Raw genomic sequence first — 21,797 nt, 5'->3', positions numbered from 1 at the left:
TTTTGGTTTTTTGTTGTTGTTGTTGTTATTATTATTAAGCTTGTTGGTTTAGGCTGCCTGGGGAAGTGAAGTCACCTCTACTGTAACTCTGTGTACAGTTCATAATTCAAATAACAGTCTTGAATATGTAGGGTTGTGAGAAAAGTCTGAACTTCTTTTCATTAAATATGTTTGGCATTTTCTGAGACATGTTAAGATTGCCTTCTGTTGTTATAAGAAGAGGAAAGAAAGGATTATTCTGTTACAATGACACATTTTCCTAAACTGTTCTTTAATAGAAAATAGACAAATACATTGCTATAAGATCATTGCTTCCTCGAAGCATAATAAACAAATGCTCCATTTAATTCTGTTGACTTTGTTCTCAGATGAGAATTTTAATAAAACAGACCCAATCATGTGCTGTAGAATGACCTCTACATAACTGGTAAAATTTGCTACAGTGTAGTGAGCTCAGTGACCCAAAATAGATCCACCCTTTGTTGAGTGGATCTTGAGGTCCTCATGCGGGCTCCCCCCCTTACTCTTCAATCTTACTGCTGGTGTGATGAGAAGAAAGGAGGCGTAGTTACTTCTTTGCCTAATTATTCCTCTGCTGTAGTTTCATACATTTTCTGGCTAGCTGAAGTGGGTGTCACTAGCAGTGCTTGGTTTGGCTGGGCTGGTATCAGCCAGTGCTGAGCTGGGGGCTCACTGGGGCAGACTGGTTCTAGATGAGCACTTCTGCATGCGTGCTTAGGCAAGTTCTATCATATGTGCTTAGGCCAGACAATCTGCCCTGCGCTGTGTTCAAAATGAACACAATAATTACAAGACTGATCTGAGACTGCAAGCATCAGAACACTTTTGACTTGCAGTTTTGGTGATTGGCCTTCTTGCTGTGCAAGAAAAGACAGTATGTATAACCAAGATACCAATTAAAATAGAAAGGACCACACTGTGCTGTAAAACCTGCAGTTGCTTTTCCAGTGAGCTTGCCAACCTGGACTGCTCTGAAAGTGTGTACAAGAGAACTTAATTCTGCTTCCCCATGAGTTGCTTTTCTTCTTAGAAATGTGAATATGTGCATGCTGAAAAACAAGCAGCATATTCTTTCCCATATTTTTTCCCCTGTGTCTTACTTCTTTCTCCATGTGATTATATGTATTACTTGTTCATGTGATTATGTGTGTTATTTGTCCATCTGCTTTAGCAGCCCTGTCCTGAAGTGCTTTGTCAGACAAGTGCACATCCTGCCAGCCATCTCTTCCTCGTCCAGCAGAGCAGGGTGTGCATCACTGGCATGACAGTGCTTATTTTTATCATTAGCATTATACTGAAATGGATAATTCAGTCACATTTCCAGATTGAAATCCATGTAGAACTGAAGCCAGTTTAAATCATCTAGCTTGCCCCATGCTTCATTCTTCTTGTAGCTGTGCTATGACAGCCCCAAAATAACTATAATGTCTGCTAGGCAGCTAAATTGCTGGCTACCTTTTCAGCTCCTCAGCCCTATCCCACTTAAAATAAATTTAAGCAGTTGGTACTTTCCCTGGCTATAGCATGACCTCATGGAAAATAAAAAAAAAAAACATACGTAGTGCTCCCTTTTGATGGCTGTCTGCTGGTAGAATTGCCAGTGAATTCAATCCCAGTAATACTGGCTGAGTATTCTTGTGGCTGACGCCTTTGTGAATCAGGGTTCCTCTTACCTACCTGGTGTACCTACTTGCAGAGAGTACCTTACAAAAGAAAAGTGTTTTAGTTAAAGAAATGAAGGATAATGAAAAGAAATGCATATAAAAGAATTTTTAAAATTCTCTCTCTTATTCTTCTTGGTCAGGGCAGTGTGTCCAGAAATGTCTTACTCAACTACAGAAATAATGGAGGGAAAGGGAGAAAGAGGGGAGTGAAATGCTTTTGGCATCACTATTTACACTTCATCTTCTATTTTCCATTGTGGCTTGAATCTGATCCTGCTTGAACAGACTTTTGAAATACGCTCTCAATACTTATTCAAAGGTCCTTACAAATGTTTGAACAAAATTCCTTCTGGAGCAGCCACCCTGCCTTTATTTTCCTTTGCTGGGGAATTTATTCCATGGTGACCTCTCTCCCTAGCTTTCGAGGAAGAGGGCATTTAGGCACACTGGGCTGGGCTCTGACTCTTTAGAAAATCAATACAAAATCTTGCTTCATTTAACACAAATCTGTTAGGTTGGTGTAAGTTGGAGAATGGAGACAAGGAGAGGAGTGATCCCACAAGATTGCTTTCTTCCAGCACTCTGTGCTTGCTTTCACGCACTCATCTGTCACAGCTGTCTCTTGAGGCTAGCAATTTAGATAAGATGCACTTTATGATTTAACAGTTTACAGGCTGTTTTATAAAATTATGCATGGTACAATACATCAGAAAGGAAGCATCATGTATTTTGCTTTGCTGTTTTATGGATTTCACTGTTAAGGGACATCTTTTTTCATGTAGCTGTCTCACAAATAGATATGCTTGTGTGCAGTAAATACCAGAACTTTTCAAAAGTGTGGTAAAATTAACCCTCCTGTCTCTGAAGACCCCTTGCCTCCACTGGGATGGAGAAATTAATTTGGTGACAGATACTACTTAGTAAGAAACAACCAAGATACTTTAATATCCTGCCTGTGTGTGTTAGTTCAGAGCATGGGAAATAGACAAAAAAAGGACAATTAATTAGAAATGCCAGGATGAGAGAATTTCTAGTTCAAGGGGAAAATGCGTGAAATGAAATACTTTGGTTAATCACACCATAGCTTGCATTGCTTTTTGTCCTAAATAATAAAGAATTTCAGTTGCATACCTTTGACATCAAAGAAGGAAAGATGACACTTAAATATTAAATACAAAATTCAATATAAAAATATAAATTGCATGATAATTTATATACAAACATATAATCTAATATGTTTGAAATATTTAAGCATATGAGATTAAATATAATGTTTGGACTAATTTTGCTGTCTTCATTAGTACACACTTAACACTGCAAGAGATTTTTTGCTCAGCTTGTATTTGTGCAGTCATATCTGATAAGCATTTTCCTGATTTATTAGTTTTATTTAGAAATTAAATGAACTCTGAGTGGCCACAAAATGGCAATATAATGAAATAGGAAGGCTGTTTTCCAAACACATAACTGTGAATGCACCTGATTTATTTTATGTAATAATAATATCTGGCTTATTTCAGGTTTAGTTCATAGCTTAAAGCTTTGGCCTATTCTTCTTTGTAAATGTTAGGGCTGCTGGGGCAGTAGTGATCATTGTCATAGGAGGAGCCCTTTTTGTGATCAGGGACAACTAATGAACATGTTTAAACAGACCAAATGCTGAGTGCATTGGTTTCAGAAAGGACTCTTACAGGTTTTCTCTGCTCAGTAAATCTTTGCTGTGTTACTTGTTCTCTGACTTGTAGATGATTAATTTACTTAGTCATACAAAATTAAGCTCTTATTATCAAACTGAATTTATGTATGTTAGGAACACATTTGCATAGGTTTAATGTATTATTTGATTTGGTTATACTTACTTTATTTATATTACATTGATTTATAATTATTTAGTTATCTGTTTATATGAAAAGTATTTTTTTTATTTCCAGAGGTCTTTTTATTTCTATCCATGACCGGGGTCACATTGCTACAATGCTTAAATCCTGGCCAGAAAGTGTCATCAAGGTAAGTAAAATTTTAGGTTCATAACAAAGCTGATGATGTTTTGTACCCAAGATGAATTGGTTAAGATATTTTTAAGAGCTTTTTATCAGTTTAGATTTTGTTGATGTCTTAATTCATTTTTTCAATAGAAAGAATCCTGTTAGAGCCGAAGTTTGAGGCATTTAAACACTTTTTTAGCTGTAGGTGTCCTTTACTGATGAATTGGTCAATTACATTGAATATTATGTAAAAAAAAAAATACCCTGAATGCTTTTTCTGCATTCTAGGAAATCAAAGAATGGTTGAGGGGGGAAGGCACTCATCTAGGCCATCCTCCTGCTCAAACAAGGTCAGCCAGGACAGGTTACTCAAAGGCTATGTGCCTTTGAGTTTGAGTATCTCCAAGGGTAAAGCCCCCACATGATCTCTTGGCAACCACACTCTAGGGTTTGAGTTAATAGTTCTCCACTTACAGTGCTTCATGATCTCTCTTAAAAAAATCTTTAATTTCCAACTAAAATGGCTTGCTACTGAGTATGACAAGAAAATTACTGTGTTGTCAGCTTTTTGCCATCCTGAGCACTTCTCTATTATGAAAAGTCTTTGTTATTAGCATAGATAGTTTTTGGGGTTTGCTAAATTATTATATTTCTGTCAATGAGAGCACATGCTTCCTGATATGTATAAGTATGATGGAGTGTGTTATTTACTCAAGGGAGGAAGACATACGTCTTTGAAGGGAAAGAACCAGGTGCTTGTAGACAGCCATGACAGAGGCCGTAGGAGTGACTGGCTCTGGTTCTGCTGAAAACAGACAAGACAAAACCCAGAAGTTTGTGGTTCTTCTTTTTTTGTGGATAACTTCCTTTCCCTTCTTATTCTGTTTTCATACTGTTGACAGAAAAATGTGAGAGGGAACAATGCCAGTTCTTCTGTAATGTGATACTAAATACCTCTCTTGTGTATTCTTAAAAGTTTTGTATGAAAGTCCCATTTACAGTGAAGCAAGATTCTAAAATAGTTTAACAAAACCACCGTGAAATATAATAAAACAAATTTTTGCTTTTGTTGTACTATTGATTTGTTTGCACCTGTTACAGTTTTTACAAGTAAATTAAAAAATGATGGCAAGAAAATAATGGAATACTTTGTACATACTGGCGAGGAAGTGATTTTTACAATGCCCTCATTTCTTCCTCCAGGCTATTGTGGTGACTGATGGTGAACGTATTCTTGGGCTTGGAGACCTTGGCTGTTATGGAATGGGCATTCCTGTTGGTAAACTGGCACTTTATACAGCATGTGGAGGAGTAAAACCTCATGAGTGTCTACCAGTGATGTTGGATGTGGGAACAGATAATGAGGTAAGTCCCTTTCTGAGGTGTCGTGAGGGGTTTTTGTTGCAATACTGGCTTTGGTTCTGTGCAAACTAAAAAGTCGTAAGGAAAATGTCTCATCCTAATATACAATGTAGATATACTCATCCTAATGTGCAGTGTAGACTGTTCTGTAAGGTTTAAGTAATTAAGGACACTGTTGTCTCTAAAAATATGCTGCATACACTGTACATGTTAAAATGTGGTATAGGAAATTTGGTCTCAAGAAGAGGAGGATGATAGAGTTAAAAATATAATTTAAGGCAACATTCTTTCTCCACTTCTGTCACAGAATTTCTCTGCAGTGATTTTCAATTTGAATTTTGAACTCAGATTCAGAATAACTATGCCTCTTGTTTTGGTGAATTGTTTGAGGCTGTAGTCTGATCTGTGCTGGCAAGGGGTGTCTATGCAATTTGGTTGTGTGTTCCCTTTAGTTACAAAAAGCACTGCAAATTTTCCCAAAGTGAGGTTCTAGTGCTTCAAGTAGGTGGACCTTACCCTCTTTAACTTGGCTTCCCATTTGTGTGAAATTCAGAGATTTATACACGCTGAGAATTGACTCTCTTCTTTACAGTACTCTTGGGATTGCTGGTTGATTACTTGGCCTTGATCTCCCTTTTTTTTGGTCTGAAAGAATATTTGAATACTTGAAGACTCTGAATGATGTCAAATTAAAAAGAAAACCACCTGCAATGTATTTATGTTTTTGTAGAAGTAAATATGTATTATAAATTATACAAGTGTTAAACTTTATGCATGATAAATATATCAGAGATTTATGTGCATTATAGCTAAACAAAGCATTCCTGCCCCAATAAATTTAGCTGGGGCTTCTGAATTGTTGGGTTGGGTGTGTGCATCTTCAGCTTTATACACACACCCTCACTCTTGCCCCAGTGGAGTCGTTTAGGCAATGCCTGATGAAAGCATTACCGAACAAGAAATATCTACTTCCCTCTCTCTCTGTCCCACCAGAGCACCCTTCTAAAAGCAGACAGGCTTTCTTGTGAGATGTGTCTGAACGCTGTAGCAAGTAGCCAAATCAATTCACATATAAGTCTCATTAGCTATAAAATATTTTTATTTTTGGTTTGATCAGTTATTTTGGTTTTGAGCCGTTGAGCCAGTTTTGCAATCTATTAATGAATGGTTCTAGGCAGTTAATTGCATTGGCTACTTCTGGTACTTCAGTAGGCTTTTCATTTTGCTTTTATGCTTGTGTTTCATTGTAATTTTTAATTTGTAGCATTTTATTTGCTTGAAAGATATCAAACATCTATATATACACACAGCAACAGCAAAACAGGCTTATCCATGCTAGTAGCCCAACTTTCATGTCACTTGTCTTGTGATGAAGCATTGAGTTCAATATCTGTGAAGGAATGGCACACAAAGTATTACAATGTGCATAAAATTTGTGTGACCTGAAGTTTGTTGATGCTCTGAAATACCTTCTGATCAGGAGGATGCCTTTTGGGGTTTTTTCATTTTGGGACATGGCTTCTTATTAGGACCTTAGGGGATGAGGCCTCTGAATTCGGCTCTTGGCATGTGAACAGGTGTGACTTGGTTGCTGTACCCCTTTAACTGGTTACATGATATGGGCCTGATCGTATTCATTAACGGGAGCTTGGATATAGTTCTCAGGCTTCTTTAGTCAAAGTCAAAGGGATCCCGAGGCACCATCTCTTTTAGTTTCTTCCCTTAACACCCTTCCTCTCACCCAATGGCACATCTTTGTTCCCTCCTTAATACTTATGTTCATGTAACCAGTTGATGAATCACTATAGAGAACTGAAATGACCAAAAAGCATCCACATTTTGCTGGCTAAGCTGATTATATTAGGCCAAGCTGGCATGGAATTGCATTGCAATTCCTTATCTTTAAAACTAAACCTCTTGAACAAATAAGTGTATTTTTAGGCTGTATTTTCTTAGTATAATCAGGATTTTCCATAGTAAGACACAATAGAAATCACTCTTGCAACTTGTGTGTATATAAATAATAATTATGCTGAACATGTTTTTTTAAATGTGCAGATGTTTTCCATTTAGATTAGTTCCTTCTCCCATTCTGTGGGGGCCTCCCTGCTTCAAAGGAACTTTTAAAAATGTACTTTTTGCAGCTATAATGCAGAGGTGCACAACCTGCAAATTCTCCAAAAACATTAATTCTTACTCAAAAGCAGATTGCAAAAAACCCCAACTTCACAAGCTCTCATGCTATATTGTTTTGTTGTGTACAGAACTCAAACCAATAATTTAGAAAAGCAACTCACTCAATTTGAGATGGATATTAAAGTCCTTGTTACTGTTAGTTTTAGCAGAGGTATTTTTAGCTAGGATCTTATCGTGTTACTCATGAAATCAAGGAAAGAAAAGAGAAGCAAGTAGAGCATTTTTACACAATTGCCTATGTAATAAGCAAGAGAAATGGAAACTGCTTTTTTATGGTTAAAAACTTGACCTAGTAGAAAGTCCCGTGTGACCAAGCCAGTAAATGGCTCCATGTAGTCAGTGTGGGACTGAGTGTCCAAAAGAAGCGGTGTTGACTGCTGCCAAAAATAACAGGCCTGTTTTGTAAGGTATTGACAGGGTGAGTAATTACTGAGGAATGTTTTTATTCAAAGCATTTAAAATATTATGGAGTACTGCTAGTTATTTATTACAAACCATGGCAATCTCACTACAAGTTATGCATTACCAGTAGCCATGTATATTTTAGGTGTGAGGATAGTGCTTCTTAGGTGGAATTTCAATGCAATGAAAACATACTGAGGCATTAGTCTGAGTGCTGATACAAAAGTGTTGTTGGAAATCCTGAGGTGGTATGATCTCTGGATCCTGAGTGTTCATCTAATTTTGCAGAGATGTATGTTAAATCACCTTGCAATGTTTAAAGAAATAGACTGTGGAAGAAAAATGAATAATTGTCAAGAAATACACAGCTGCAATTTAGTGGAGATCTACCTGAAACACATGTTCAGTGCTGGAAGAGAGATGGTTTAAGGAGGATGGAAATAATCAAGCTAGATGAAAGGGAAACATTTAAACATCAAAATTTGAGTGCTGATTGTTTTCTGCTTAAAAGATGTGAATAAACTCTCACGAAATAAACAATGTTGAGACAAGCCTTGTTGGTTAAAACTCAGTCTGGCTTACAGGGATGTGAATACTGGCAGTTTAATAAAACCAACCGAACAGCGAAGCCTAGTAATAGAAACCAAGGTACAAAATTATCTTTATAGGCAGTAAAAAAGCAAAAGACATTAAAGAAAAGTAACTTAATGAAAATAATTATGGGTAGTAAGAATGAGGTTTTCTGTTTTTCCTGATGCTTTTCCTCAGTGATGGTACATATGGAAGTATTGCATTGTCCCTATAAATACAGTAGATACTTCTCAAATGGAAGTTTTATCTATCTTTGCAAGAAGTCCTATCTTCCATTTTATTAACAGCAAATGAATATGTTGAAAAAGCTTTAAAAGTTTGTCAAGATCCTTAAAGCAGAGTGTCCAAATAATGCTTGGTCAGTTATTTTTTAAAAAAAAACAACGTGGTAAAAGCTTTCTTGGTACCATGCTGAGCTGCGTGTAGAGGAAGTACTATTTCTTTCTTAGGTGTATCTGGGATGAAATGAAAAAAATCAGGAAGATTAGATTAAAGGTAAGGCTCTTATTGAAAATTTAATGATCCTGGTCCAATGAGAGTTTACAGAATTTTGGTTGACTTATTTTTTTACCTTTGAAAGTCATTTGAATTCTTACTGTTTTTTTTAAGAAACAAGACTAAGGAAAAAGCAAAGCAGGCCTCCGTGTTACTGGAGAAAATGCAATTTAAACTATGTATTTCTGTAAGGAATAATAAAATACTTGTGGGTTTAAGGGTATCTCAGGAGATTTTTTCAGCTCTGCAATGTTCAATATCTTTATCAGTGACTTGGAGGCAATATTTTATTGTTCAAGGGTCACAAAAGAGACATTGTCTAGTTAAAGTACTATTATCCAGAGAGAGGAGTAATGAAATCTAGCAAGACTGATGCCTTGTGTTAAATAGAAGTCAAACCAGTGGTGAAAGGGTTTATTTTGACCATAAAAATTTTAATCTAATACTGGATGCTTAGCAGAGGAATGAGAACTGTGTTTATTTGATACCTTAAAAAAGAAGCTTTGAGAAGTTCATGGCTGCCAGACCAATTCTAAACTAATCACATGTGTAAATTCAATACTGGCAATGACCAGTTGTGGGAGATTTGGAAAGATTGTGTGTTAGCTTTAAATTTAAACCATTTACCATGAATTTCAGTTTAGGTAAAAAGCATCCAGCTCTTTCAAACAGTACCTTTACACAATGTGGAAGGGCCAGGACAGCTCATATTGAAAGGACTTTTTACATAGGCAGTTTCTAGCAGAAGACATTGTGGTGCTCTCAGCACCAGCCCAGTGCCATGTGGATTGCCCAGGTGTCAGAGGTCATTCCAGCTGCATCTGCTATGGCTGCAAGGAAGCTGGACACACAAATATTCTCTTGCCCTGTGTAGACACAGCTAAAAAGCTGACGGGTCACATATAAATGCCCTTAATGTGCAGATGAATCATGATGGCCAGTTTGCTTTTAAAAAATGTGTATCTGAGCTGTTGGCCTCTTCTCCAAAGTAATAAGGGATAGGATGAGAGAAAATGGCCACAAGCTGTGCCAGATGGGTTTTAGATGGGATATTAGGAAGAATTTCTTCACAGAAAGGGTTGTTAAGCATTGGAACAGACTGCCCAGGGAAGTGGTAGAGTCCCCATCCCTGGAGGTATTTAAAAGCCATGTAGCTGTGGCGCTTAGAGACGTGGTTTAGTGCTGGACTTGGCAGTGCTGGGGACTCACTGATCTTAAAGGTATTTTCCGACCGAAGTAACTCTATAATTCTATGATTTAAGCACTGAAAGTGCACAAGAGGGAAAAATATGCAGGGCAGCTGCTAGGGCAGCTACTCCTTCCTCTGTAACAGTTCAGGGAGTTGTGGGTTGCTATTTCAAGTTGTTTCCTGCTTGCTTGCTTTGGAATATTTTTTCTCTTTACTTACTAAAATATTGAAGTACAGGAATGTGATGGTTCTCACAGTTGCCCTAAATAGGTCAATGAGCATGCCTGGGCTGGCAGTTCCTACTCCTCTGGAGGAATGACAGGCATCTGTGCTGGAATATGCAGTCCAGAAAAGCTGAGATGCAAATTCAAGCTCAGCTTTTCAGCTTATCCTAGCTAGCTTTCTGTATTTCCCCATATTATTTCCAATTGTTGTAAGAATTTGTAGTGGCCTTCCAAGATTCATATTCTTAAGGAGTACCTACACATAAATGTGCAAATGAAAGCTGATGAGAAAACAGAAACAAGCTTGCTTTTATTATTCATATTTCAACCAAAATAGAAACCTGGACAGTAGAAAACTGATTATAGAGGAAACCTGCAATTTCATACCTTATCAATCTAAAGATATATATGTGTCAAGTAAATAATTTAAATTGTGTAGAGCTGCAGGGATTTCTAAATAAAAGACAATCACAATTTGCATTCATATGTAGAGTAGTGACACTTCTACACTTTTTTTTTAATGTAGTAAATATGTAATGGGAATGATTATGCTCTCTTTATGAGATTAAGGTTTTTAAATTTTTAAAATTTTATTTTTTTAAAATTATGTTTAAAAAGGTCCTGTCACCTTCCCCTTGAATAATGATTGTTAGAACAGGAGACATTTCAGTGACAGTTTTACTGTAACATAGCAGTTAACATAACATTTCCTGAATTCTATGAATAGAGGTTAGTCCTGTCTATATAAAAAGAGTCTATTTTTGTGTCTGGTGCATATATGAGAATCTCATTTCTAGGTTATATTCTCCAGTGTGTTCCCTAGTAGTTTTGCATATTTCTGCAATACAAATGATACTATGTGTGATCAAAACAGGTTTCCAAATGTGCAGCTTTTCATTTAGGTATGTTGAAATGTTACTGACCAAATTAACCTGGGTGATGGAAAGAGGGTTTTTTTACATGCTCCACAAAATAGTCAGGCCAAGGAAAGTGCTCAGAGGTAATGCTGTGGCTCAATGCTGCTGAGTTCCAAGCATTTATTAACCTTTGTAAAACCATTGATGAAGTAAATATTTGGTGTATTTTTTATTTTTTGGTTGCTGCCTGTCTGTGCCAGTCTAGTAGGAAATAATTGCACTTCCCTTTACCAGTTAAGTTTTATTTTACAAGTGGATTTTTCCCAGTAGATCTTGCTGCTGTACTGCCTTCCCTGGTAGTATAGTCAGCACTTGAGAAAGGGAGAAAATAGATGACCATTCCTTTTTCTTCCCCTTCCTGAACTTTGAGTTGGCAAGAAAACAATGTGATTGGATACTAGTTTCTCTAGAGTCAGTGTCATGAGTAATTTTTTCCATTCTCTCTTCAGTGTTAAGAAGTATTGAAAAGTAAAGTGATATCTGAACTTAAAGTCCTGTCTAGCCTATTGTGAAGGAGAAAAAACCCCACACTGTTTATTTTGTCAGAATCGGTAGTCTCCTTTTCAATCTCTCCAGTTATTTGAAGTGGACTGAGTTTGTGTTATAAGAAGGAATAGACACTGATTTTATAGATGCATGTTCTAAAATTGAGGGGTTTAGTGTTATCTTTCCAGTGTGTTTCAAAAGATCCACGTCTAAAATAAATATGGCATCATCAATCTCTCCTATACATGCTTTATTTAAGTAACATGAACACCTGGAACTGTGCCAGCATCCATATTACACTTGCAGACTTAAAAAATGTTCTGGAGAAGAGATGACATTTACATCCGCACCCACCATTTTGCCTCAGTTCAGGGACTGGTGGGTGACATGTTTGAGTGGATCACGAGTATCTGAGAGTGGATGTTCTTCAGTAGTTTTTGAGGGTTTTCCTTTTCTTGCTCTTTAATGCTCTTATTGAATAGCTACAATATGTTTGGAAATACATTCACAACTTGAAAATTTCATAAGTTATTTTTATTCAGTGTTTTAACTCAGATGGGTTCAGAGTTTGTAAGTGTAGTAATAAATCTAGTTTTACCCAAGATACTGAGATTTCCAGTGTGTTTCAGTCTTCCAAATACAACCTCTTTGAGTTTGTTTTCTGTTTTGTCCCTGGCCTTCTGCAAGTTTTTAATTACTTTTTCTTCTGTATATTCTGTCTTACTATGTATTTCCGTGGCTGTATTAAACATTCAAGAAGACTGTGTACAAATGTCTTCTGCTTCCTAGGGAATGCGTTCTGCTAATGATATATTAAGAGAGCTGAAACACAAAACATTGCCTGCTCCTTTTATGAAGTAATTGTGCCCAGAGGGGAACAGCATTTCCCACAGTATTTAGAGCTGTTAAAAGTTTTGACTTTTTTTCAAATGTAGAAGATCATTGCTATTCTTTACCATGGTGTTCCCAGGGGAGCATCTTGCATCTCCTCTCTTGTTTTCCTTTAGCTGCTTTTCTCATATTTTGTTAGGCATACATCAGCAGCTATGAGTACTAGTGCTTTTACTAATAAAACTCAAATATAAATGGGCCTGGATTTAAAACATTTATTCTCTTTAAATATTTTTCTTAGTTTCAGAATATGTATGCTATCAGCATTTTCTTTAATGTTGCAGTCACTTGTAATGGCTTTTGTTCTTTACCATTGCAGCAGAAAGGCATTCTGTGTTTACATTACTACTGTTATGGTGCTCATCTTCTTTTACTCTAATAGAGGGTGAAAAATACCTTGATCCTCATTTCCTGTCAGTAGCAAAAGTATTTACAGTCCTTTCTAAATACATAAAAAAACCAATGGGGAAAGATTTCTTTTTTTCACTGGGGATTTACTGTTGTTATTGTAAAACAAGTTGTTACTGCATTTTAAAAAATTCATCCAGTTGTTCCAGTATAATTAAATTAAAGGTGACTTTCCAGTATAATTAAATTAAAGGTGACCCCCCTGTGGGGGGTCAAGTACATATGATCTTTTTAAGATTCATGTTGTATAAAATAATATATTGTTGTATATTTCAGTGCCAGACTTACATCCGCCATCATTCTAAATTGCCTTTTCTAAAATTCGCTGATGCTTTCATAAAACACTAAAGATGTATTTGCAGTCTTCTTGTAACCATCCAGCCTTTCCATGTTGCCTGTGTACTAAACCCAAATCTAGACTTTTCTGGTATACCCACTTAGGCAGCAATGTTTCTGCCTCTTTCTTTCCCATACTTAGGGTTCATTGGAATGGACAGTTATAATCTTGTGTTTGAATAATTAGTCTTGAGATTCAGGAGCCAAGCCAGGTAAGCTCAGAAAGACTTAAAAAGACATGTGGAGCATGCCATCTTAACCTAAGCTAATCCTCCTAAGCTAATTTTGTAAGGGGAGCAGGTGCTGCTTCTTGTAGAGGAACTGTCTCAAATGGATCTGATAAATTGTATTTTAAAATGGTGTCGTGGTTTTTAATTTTTTTATTTATTTGTTGACTATAAAAAGAGCCTAGTTTAGATATAGAAGTATCCAGTAAAGGTTCTTAAGTTAGCTAACTTGAATTCGTACTCAGTTTGCACTTCACTTGCCTCTCTCTGCATCAGATACATGGTTACTGTGTGACTCAGGGGACTTTTACAGAGACTGAAACTTGGTTTTGAACTTATGTCAACCTCTTAATAAACAAACTCTTGTTATCTTTGAGAAGTGTCATTCTACTGCTCTTTGAGAAATGCCATTCCACTGCTTAGTGCATGAGAAGACCTCAGCAATTGTCTGCTACTTTTGATCTATTTTTGTCCTTTAAATATTGTAATTTTGGCTAGGAATATATGGTATTCTTTTTCTGAGACTGTTAATTTATTATTGTGACATTTGCTATTTATGATTTTTTTTTTGTGAAATGTTCCATTTTGTTAGACCACAGAAAATGTGACAAAACTAGGTGGTGCCTCACATTTTCATATTTACCAAACAATGTGTTGGCAATGATTTTTAAGATCTGAGAATCTGAAGAGAGAAAGGTTTTAGAAGAAAGAATATAGGTGATGACACAGGATTTCAGTCTCAGTTTCAGCTAACACTAGAGAGAACGAGCTGTGTACTTATGTTACAGGCAGTTCTGTCAGTCCATTTAATTTCTTCTTACTTCACTTTCCAGAGCAAGGGGATCTATGAAAGAGGGGAGAAATTCATATCTGGAAATGCTTATTTTGGATAACATGCATGAAAATCCATAGACTAAATTGATGGCAGACTTTGTTTGAAGATACATTGGACATTTCCAATTCTTTATGCTCAGAAGACAGCAACAGATAGTGTTTGTTTTTGTTGGCTTTCACAGTAGCTGCTGTCAACCTCCTCAGCGATTTCACAGGCAGTGGGGAAGACAAGAGAAGGAATGGTCATAAATATTGCTATTGTCACAAAAGGTGGGAAAATACGTATTATTTATGGCTCCAAATAAGACAGCCTAGCATCTGGGACAGAGCTTGTCACACTTGAATAGTAAAGGTGCTTTTACAAATGTTGGCCTTGCACTAGCAAGTGTACTTTGTGCACAGAATGACTTTTTCTTTTTTTCTTTTTTTTGACTAGTGTTATGACAGATATATAGTTGAGATGCCAGCACCAAAATAATATCAACATATTTTTTCAGTCTGGGGACACTGTTGGTGTGACTTGTTGGTGTAGGAAGAGGTCCAACCCATTTGGCTCTAAGAAAGAAAATGTCTGAATGTCAGCACAGGAGACAGGGATGTCAGGGTTAAAGGAAAGACCATGTGGAAATAGCTTATGGAAGTAAATGAAATAAATAAACATTAGTTTAATAAAACTGAGGAGAGGTCAAAACAAGTGGTGGAGATTTATAGTTACATGTGAATGGAGAAAAAATAAAACCAAAGTATTGGAACTGTTGGTGTAAAAATGAGATATACTGGTAAGCTTGAACAAGATTTTCAGTTCTGTAAATGGTATCTGTTGATATGTTAAAATTCTGTTCAATCTGATGTACTCGAGACACTCTGCTGTCATAATGTGCGAGCTGATGCAATATTAGCAAAATCCTCTTTATTAGTATAATATTAAATATGAGTGAAAAAGGTCTTTGAGGGTTTTTGTAAGGCTTTTCGGATGAAGGAAAGTTAAGTTTTTCAGATGAAGGAAAATTATTAAGATGGCATTCTTCTGAATTCTGATAATTAATAACAAGCCTTTACTAGTGTCATCTTCAAAACAGTAAGTCTTTGCTGATTCACTTTGTTGGTGGTTTGCTTTTTGATTTTGGGTTTATTTGGGGGTTTTTTTTGTATTTTTTGTCTAGTTTTGAAAGCTGGATGAGTCCTTACAATTAGATATTCCAGCTACCTATCCTAAACAAAATTTGTAAATGTTAGTGCATGAACATAAAGGGAATGATGTGTGTTTCTCACTTTGCAAAAATAGTATAGAAAAGTTAGATGTATTAAAAGTGTTTGACCCATCCCAAGCAGCTGTATCTTGTCACTCTCTTGATTAAGCTAAAAAATGTAATGTATTGAGATAGCTACACTCCTGCTAACTACAGGAAAAAAGAAAGAGAAATATCTCCAACTTCTTTAAAGCGTTTCTCTGAGGCTAGAGTTGTCTTTTAGGGTAGGTACTATGTAGGCTGCCATGAGTACTGCTTGGCTCTTCTTAAAGATTATTATTTGGCCACCTTATGTGATTTTTTTATAAGCATTTATGGCTGGACCTTCAAGTAGGTTTTAGCACGTCAACCCTCATGTTTTTTGAGAGAAAGAAACTTCTGAAAGTTTGGTTGCAGTAATTTATGAAAGTTTGGTTGCAGTAATCTATTTCTATAGCTTCCAGTTCCCATTATCCATCAGCTGTATTTCAAAGTGCAGGGTATTGTAACATGTTTCTTGATGTGTGACAGGATTTGTGACTGATATTTTAGCCATGTAGTAGCTGGGTTCATGAAGAAGAAATTGTAGTCTTTAACTCTGTGATGCCTGTGGGGGGTCAGTTGTGTAGGGAGCTTAATGGTCCATCTGAGCCTTTTCTGTGATTCAGTAAAAACTTTTGTAGAAAGTAGATATCAGGAGTTTTAGGAGATTTCTTGTGAGATTTCTTCTGAATATTCTTTAATAAAATACATGAGATTTCTCAGATTTCTTTTTGACTATTGTTGTATGTTAAAATATTAGTGATTACATGCAGCACAATGTGCTAAAGTCCTAAATGATGTTGGATTCTTCAGGACTATTGTTTTCTCAATAGGCAAATGATTAAGTTTTTCAAGAAATGCCACTGGCATGCAGACAACCATTTGTTTTCAGTTTTACTGTGTAAAAGAGTTATGCATGCTAAAATTGTGTCTGATGAAATGTTCCTCCAAAACCATGGTTCTGAGTGTCTTCCAAGTTCCAACTCAAATTACAGGCATTTGTGGAATTGGCATTGTCCCTATCCCTCCAGACAGATGTTAACAGCAGGAGAGGTCTCTCAGACTGTTAAACATAATGCAGAGTATTTATCTTGCTGTTTTGCTTTGTTTTGTTTTCTTAAAATGCACAATGAATTACCGTCCCTGTTCTCCTTGCTATGATGGTTCTGGTAGCAGGTTGAATAATAGAATAATTTAGGTTTGAAAAGACCTGTAAGATCATTGGGTCCCACTGTTAACCCAGCACTGCCAAATCCACCGCTAAACCATGTCCTGGAAGTGCCACGTGTACTTTTAAATACCTTCAGGGATGGGAACTCAACCCCTTCCCTGGGCAGCTTGTTCTAATGCTTGAGAACCTGTTCTGTAAAGAACATGTACTTTATCCATTGTGACAGTGCCCTGTTCATAGAAAGCATTCCATTATTTTCAGATTGGCACAATTAACACAGGAAATGAATCTTTCTATACTTTTCCTCAGTATTTTTCCAAGATTAGAAATTATTTCCCCTTCATCCTAGTAATCATGTGCCTTAGGTATGAGCTGCTTATGACAGCTGCTACTTGGTGCATAAGTGTATGTAGATTTAAAAGAAGGACCTGCTGAATCCCTATGGTGGTGATACACAAGCATGATACTAGGAGAACTCTGGTGCTTTAAAGATCAGTCTAACAAGGAATTTATTATGTTAGTTTTGAAGCTAACTTTCTGTAAGGGAAGATGTTGGCACAATTGTATGTTTAAAATTGAAAAACTTTTTAGGTTTTCATTTTCTAGTACGAAAAACCTTGAAGCTAACTTGCTAGCTTTGAAGGCAGTTTTTTCTTTTTTCAGTTACAGTACTTTCCTAAACAACATCTAATCTAATCCTCAGGAAAATGCCTTATTTTCTCCTTATGAACAGGGCATGACTCATGATGGCCATTCTCTGAAATGTACTTCTAATAGTTTTTAGAAGTTAAACTGGTTGAAAATAATCAGTGTGAGTGGTTTGACCTAAAAAAAAGGTTCCAATTGCATTTGAATTTCAGGGAAATACCATTATTTTTTTTGCTTTATCTGTTGCTAGCAAAGTTGTACTTGAGGTATGGTTCACTGTGCAGCTCTTCCCAGGTCTTTCCTGTTTGCAAACTGCCATAAAGATCAAGGTGCACAGAGCAGTTTTTTGCCATATTGTCCAAGTAAATTTACTGCAAGAATTTTTTTAATATCAATGGTAACTTACTGAAAAAGCTTTGTTATTGTGTGAATCTCTTATACTGTGTACTGGAAAGGTGAGCAGGTAGAATGAAGGCCAAACTGCTCTGAAAAATATATAATTCATCTGATGTCAGATGTATTATTGCTTTAAAAATTTTTAAATTTTAGTATTCAATATGAAGTATGGCAATATATGGTTAGCCTAGCTGTGGTGTGTATTACTTGTAGTTTTCAGAGCCCACCAAGTAGACAGGTTCAGGTGTCATTGTGAATTCCAGTTTGTTTCAAAAGGAACATCTTGGGCATCAGCATCATTAATGGACCACTGGCTGTAACTAGTATTGTGTTTCAAGTGCTCAGAAATTTTGAATTAAACCTAAAAATCATGAGAGAAACTTTCTATAAAAGTGTAATTTCTATTAAATATTTTATTATTCCCAGTATTTTGAGGTTTATCTATGACAGTGACTCAGGTGTATCTAGAGACTCACACTAGAAGGCAACACTGCTCTCTGCCCCTGCACAATCAACAGCCCTTGAGCTCTTCATCCATCACTTGGTTCCACAAACTGACTCGTGGACACAAGTGAGTCATGCCCCAAACACAAATGTCTTATCTGACTTGGAAGAGACAGCAATCCCTTGAAAAATTTGCAAAATCAAGTCATCTTGCCCCTTGCTTCTGCAGCTTTTTGTCTTTGGATTTTGCACTTGGTGCTCCCTTGCTAATGAGGGCTCACATAACCAAACAGTTGTGTATCTCAGGTATGTTTGTAAATGTTACCCTCAGGGGCCTGGGTGCTCTTTGGCTTTGCGTGCTCACTCTCAGCAATGTGTTTGACTTCCTGGAAGAGCCCTTCTGGTAGCCGTGGCACGGGATGGAGGGATGCAGGCGGATGGTGCCGTGCGAGGGGGCTGGAGGCTTGTGCCCCTGGGCACACAGCCACAGTCTGCCCACAGCGCTCGCACACTGGGGCCTTTATTCAGTGCCACATACATGCGCCGGAAACATCCCACAGAATGTCCTTGGCACAGCCTGGCTTTGTGCAGTCTTGCTTGGGGATGGGCTGTGGTAATTCCATAGCGTGTTACAAGATTCCTTCATGAAGCATTCTTTCCAGCCATTAGAGGGATTTTTATTTTGTTGTTAAAGTTCGCTGGAGCTGACAGTTTTTCAGCTGGGCAAGGCTGTCTGCATGCGTGGGAAATCACTGGAATATAAGCGACAAGGTTCAGTGAGCATTCGAAGCTACAACTGGAAATTCCTCTTCAGGTCAGAAATGAGTAAGCTCCCTGAGCAGAAGCAAGCACAGGTCAAATTGATACTTTAATAACCTTATGAAATTAAATAACAAGTTGGGCTTAATAAATGAAGCCTGTCTTTAAGGAGAAATAATTTTAGAAGTCTAGTCTGGGTGTGCAAATCTATAGTATCATTATACATATATGAAAGAGAATATATTCTGTGTATTTTTTGCCCCAACCTTAGATTCTTTTAAGCAGAATTTTTAAACACCCTAACTACTTTTCTGTTACATTAGGATATTGCTTCACTAGAGTTTTAATGAATTTTTATATTTTGAACTGTCTCAAAAATTCATAGTACTCTTTGCTAATAGCTTTATTCCATAGAAGTCATTCCTTTCAAGCACTGCATTCAAGATTGATGACAAAGGAGCACTATGAATGTATTATCTTTTAAACTCTTGACTATTGATGGTCTAGAATTTTGTTTGAGCAGGCAAGGGACAATTTTCAGTTATGTTTTTAGGCTTACAGGTGGGAAAATGGTAGTTATGGCCATATCTTTGTCTCTTAAGAACTGACAGCCACTTGGTTTTGGCAAGGTGAGCACAGCTGGGATCAACTTTTAAAACTCATGTCTGGTGTATAGGGTTTTTCCTCCTTTTTTTATAGCTAGAATGACCCATTGTGATACCAGTTTTTGACATTCTGTGTTGGGATCTTATGTGACATCATATCCCATGGAGGAGCCCATGGAGGAAACTGAGGGACAAAGAGAGCTACTGCTCTGTGTGCCAGTACCTGTTTTGGGGATGTCTAGATGAAGTATTTATCTGAGACTTCCAAAGATGAGATCTCCTTTTAGGGAGAAACAGAGAGTAAGGCTCCTTTTTTTCTTGTGCAAGAGGGCCCTTGCTAACATTTGCAAATGTGTTCATAAAGGTCTGGTGTTTAAGTAGGAGGGGCCGTGATTTCTTTGTCAGTATGTCATATGGCTAGTGTAATTCAAAGAAAACAAAATTTCAGAAAAAATCTTTAGTTCTTTGATTATGCAACTTATTTTTGCGAAGTATTCTACACCCTCAAACCCAATTAGTAACATTCAACTCATCCAAAGTTCACTTAGCATTTGGAAACACAGAATTTGTTGCACATTTTAATGGCATCGTCCTGTATTTCAGGCTTCAAAATAAGCTTATTCAAAGAAAAGAAAGTTCTTCTAGTCTAGTATAAGTTTTGATGCCGAGAAAAACACTTTGCAGCTGTAAGCAGTTCTTGAAGGACAGAAAATCATGATTCAGCATGTTAGTGCTTACAAACTGAAAGTTTAAATGAATGCAGATTGATCACTGGGTAATGAGTATTGATGGAAACTGAAGTTAAGTCCAAAATAATGGCATATTCCTAACCAGCTAAATGTCTTTATTGGAAAAAATTTCACATCAAGGGAAATTTCAATCTTGTGGAACAAAAATAGAAGTTTGGAATATGCAACTTTCTGGGAGAACAGAACTTCTCCTTTGCTCACCAGCCCTTCCCCAACCTGCTAAAACTGAGACAAGAAAGTTGCGAAAAGAATTTAGAGTGTATTAATGTAAGAAAATTTTAAGACTTGAAAAAGCAGTAGCCTCTCCCTGGTGTTTTTGGTAGCTGTGTGCCCTGTTAGATGAATCATGCTCTGAAATGTGTTTAATTTCTGGCATGTGTCATGTCTTTGTCCTAAAGCTTCAGATCCACACAAATACAGTCCTCTTTTAGCTCTGTAACTGTGGCTCTAGTGCAAATCATTTCCCATTGTAGAGCTGATGGAGAGTTTTGGCATTTTAACAGCGTGGGGTTAGTTGCTACTCTGAAGCATTACCATACACCAAACACTGTCTAGGTAGCACTGATTGGTTCTGAGCTATCTCTGCTCCATCTTTGTCAGTGGAAAGGCTTGAGGTCTTGCAGATGTTCCCCTACAATTTTCCATGAAGCTGTTCACTGAAGTATGTATTTGTTCCAAAGAAACATCTCAGTGCCAAGTTTGGGAATAAATGATATTTCAGCGTGTTTGTGCTCAACTGATGAAATATTTAAGTGTGCAGTTTTCTGTTTCTCAATGGTTTGGCTTTTGTAGCTAAATTAGAGCCAGGTGCACAACTCAGCCTTGCTTGAACTTTGATGGTTTGCTGATCTCTTTAAGTAAGATGGCATGAACGATTTGCCTTTTTCTTAAAACCTCCAAAGGTCATTACGGTTTTAATGTGCTCGGATGGTGCTTCACAGAACTGTGCAGTTATTTTGCACAGCTAATTCTAAATAGATCTACCTGATATTTTCACTACCACTACCAGAACTTTAAATAAGCCCTTTATTCTTAGAAAACACTATTTCTGTTAAAGCTTGAATTTACCACATTGGTAAACCTAAATGTTTCAGAACTTTTTTTTAGTCTTAGAATGAATATGTCTAAAAATAAGCTGGCATCAACTTTTTCAGTATCATATGATACGCATAACAAACCAACTAACCTGGAAAAAGGAGTTATATTTTGAGGGAGATTTGATTTCCAAAAGAACAAAACAAAGTTAAAGCTTTGACAACAAGCTAGGTAACAAAAGAAACCCAAGTGATTGAGGAAAAGTACCTAATCATCACGTCAGTTTGACATACTCAATTGTACCATGGAACTTTTTTTTGGGGTAATCTGTTTTGAAAGCCATGAAATAGTTGGTAGCAAATGTTAATCTCTCAAGATGTGTGAACCCTCTAAAAAAAAACAAGCATCACGGTCCTGGTTTGCATGGTGTTGACCTGAATAAGGGGATAATGTGCTTAAGCAGCTTATTCATTCTTCAGCAGCCTTTGGAA

The 21,797-nt window shown here is 36.8% G+C and overlaps 1 protein-coding gene across 1 annotated transcript in view; it reads left to right on the top strand.

Annotated features, from left to right (window-relative positions):
- Nucleotides 1-21,797, top strand: part of ME1 (malic enzyme 1) — a 154,805-nt gene that overhangs the window by 61,557 nt on the left and 71,451 nt on the right. The window contains exons 4-5 of the mRNA XM_038132126.1: nucleotides 3,617-3,692; nucleotides 4,874-5,035. Coding sequence (XP_037988054.1) covers nucleotides 3,617-3,692; nucleotides 4,874-5,035 — 238 coding nt within the window. The remainder of the gene's footprint in view (nucleotides 1-3,616; nucleotides 3,693-4,873; nucleotides 5,036-21,797) is intronic.

The sequence above is a fragment of the Motacilla alba genome, chromosome 3 (genome assembly GCF_015832195.1).
Source record: "Motacilla alba alba isolate MOTALB_02 chromosome 3, Motacilla_alba_V1.0_pri, whole genome shotgun sequence".
Lineage (NCBI taxonomy): Eukaryota > Metazoa > Chordata > Aves > Passeriformes > Motacillidae > Motacilla > Motacilla alba.
Note: the sequence above shows the minus strand (reverse complement) of the source record. Positions and strands in the feature narration are given on the sequence as shown.